Here is a 1915-nt window from a genome sequence, read left to right as displayed (position 1 = left end):
GCTCTAACAAGCATACAATATGTCAATACTTATTCAAACAAGCATATACTACTGTCAACAGTATATTATTATAGTTATGTCAATAGCTAGTATATAGAATGTCAATAATCTTAAAAATTTAAACAAATCCTTAACTGGAAGGTGAAGCTTCTTCTCTTCCTTTTTCTACAGCAGCATTTCTCGTTGCCATCTTTTCCGATTCTACAATCGCAAATCAACAAAAAAATTCAGTAAGTATCGAATTCATAAAAAACGAAATCGAGATGTTTATTAAAATACCAAAATCAAAGCAATATACTTAAAATTTGAATCAATTTCTTAACCTGAAGAATTGGCTTCATGCAACGCCGATTTTGACTTCTGTTTCTTAGCTTCAATTGATTTTTGAACCGATTCTTTCCGATTTTCCTCTTCATTCGTCATTTATAGCAGCGAGATTTTGAATATCAGCGAGATTTTGCAGAATTTGAAGGGATTCGAATTGTATGAAGATGAGCGAGATTTGAGATTTTTGAAGAGAGATTTTAGAGAAATTTCAAAAGCTGTTTTGAAAACAATTTGGATGTTTCACGCTTTTTTTAATTATGAAATTAAAATTTTACCCCCTTGTTGACATAATGTTGTATTTGTTGACATTTTGTTTAGCTTGTGGATTAGTGGCCCATATTGCATCTCATTTCTCAATTTAGCTAAATAATCTCAACCTAACAAGACCCTATATATATATATAAACTCTTCTTCTGTCCCTTAAAAATAAAAACTTTTGAAATGACACGGATGTTAATGCAATATTGGCAAAATAAGAAAGAGATAGATAGAAAAGTTTGTTAATAGAAAGTGGGTTCAACCTCATTAGAGAGAAAGAAATTTCTTAAAATAGAAAGTTTCTATTTCTAGGGGATGAACCAAAAAGAAAACAGTTTCTATTTTTACGGGACGGAGAGAGTATGTAATACCTCATACCCGATCAGTGACTGATCGAGTATGAGATGTCACAAATAACTGTATAGTATAGTCAAATCTGAAACAAAATGAAAATCAACTATGTAAAAGGGCAGGCCCGACTGAATATATTATCACCAAACATCAACCCGTAAAAAATATTACTCCCTTCGTCCGTGAAATATTGTCCAGTTTTGTCATTTTGGTCCGTCCGTGAAAAGTTATCCACTTTGCTTTTTTTTAATTTTTGATAAATGGACTCCACTTTCCACCAACTCTTTACACTCATATTCTATTATAAAACAATATGAACGTGAGTGAATATAACAATATTAAAACTCTTCACAATTCTTAAAACTCGTGTCAAGTTAAACTTGGACAATATTTCATGGGCGAAGGGAATATAACAATATTAAAAACCTCAAATGAAGAAGCTATGAAACACATATTTTAATCTTAATAACAACTATTAAGTCTAAGCAAAAGTATACAAAATCGTATCATATATCTACTAATCATATCCTAAAGCATTTAGATCATATTGTACGCGCAATTCATTCTTTATAGCCCAAATATAACCATGTAGGGCGGGCATCTCATGCCTACCATACAGCCCATATAATGATTAATGGGCGTCGTAAAACCTATATAGAGTGGACATCTCATGTTAATCACATAGCCCGTATAGGGCGGACATCCTATGGTGACTGTAGAATCTCTATAATGGCATCGCAAGCCCATATAGAGCAAAAGCCACGTCATACTGTACAGTCCTCATAGAACGAACATCATCTAATCGTTATACAAACGGTAGTATCCTTATTTATTTGAATATAAGAATAATTTAGTTATATATTACTCTCTCCGTCCACAAAAAATAGAGACATCCACACAACAAATAGAGCACATTCATTTATGGAAAGTTTTCAATAAATAATAACCCTACACATCTATCCAATAACACTACTTCTCT

At 32.1% G+C, this 1915-nt stretch overlaps 1 protein-coding gene across 1 annotated transcript in view; it reads right to left on the bottom strand.

The window, feature by feature from the left end:
• Positions 1 to 423, bottom strand: part of LOC125209432 (tricyclene synthase Oc15, chloroplastic-like) — a 9733-nt gene extending 9310 nt beyond the window's left edge. Inside the window, 1 exon segment of the mRNA XM_048109030.1 lies at positions 324 to 423. Within this exon segment, the coding sequence (XP_047964987.1) occupies positions 324 to 423 (100 nt within the window).
• Positions 424 to 1915: the final 1492 nt, after the last annotated feature.

Source organism: Salvia hispanica, chromosome 3, assembly GCF_023119035.1.
Source record: "Salvia hispanica cultivar TCC Black 2014 chromosome 3, UniMelb_Shisp_WGS_1.0, whole genome shotgun sequence".
Lineage (NCBI taxonomy): Eukaryota > Viridiplantae > Streptophyta > Magnoliopsida > Lamiales > Lamiaceae > Salvia > Salvia hispanica.
This window is presented reverse-complemented; position numbering and strand designations above follow the sequence as displayed.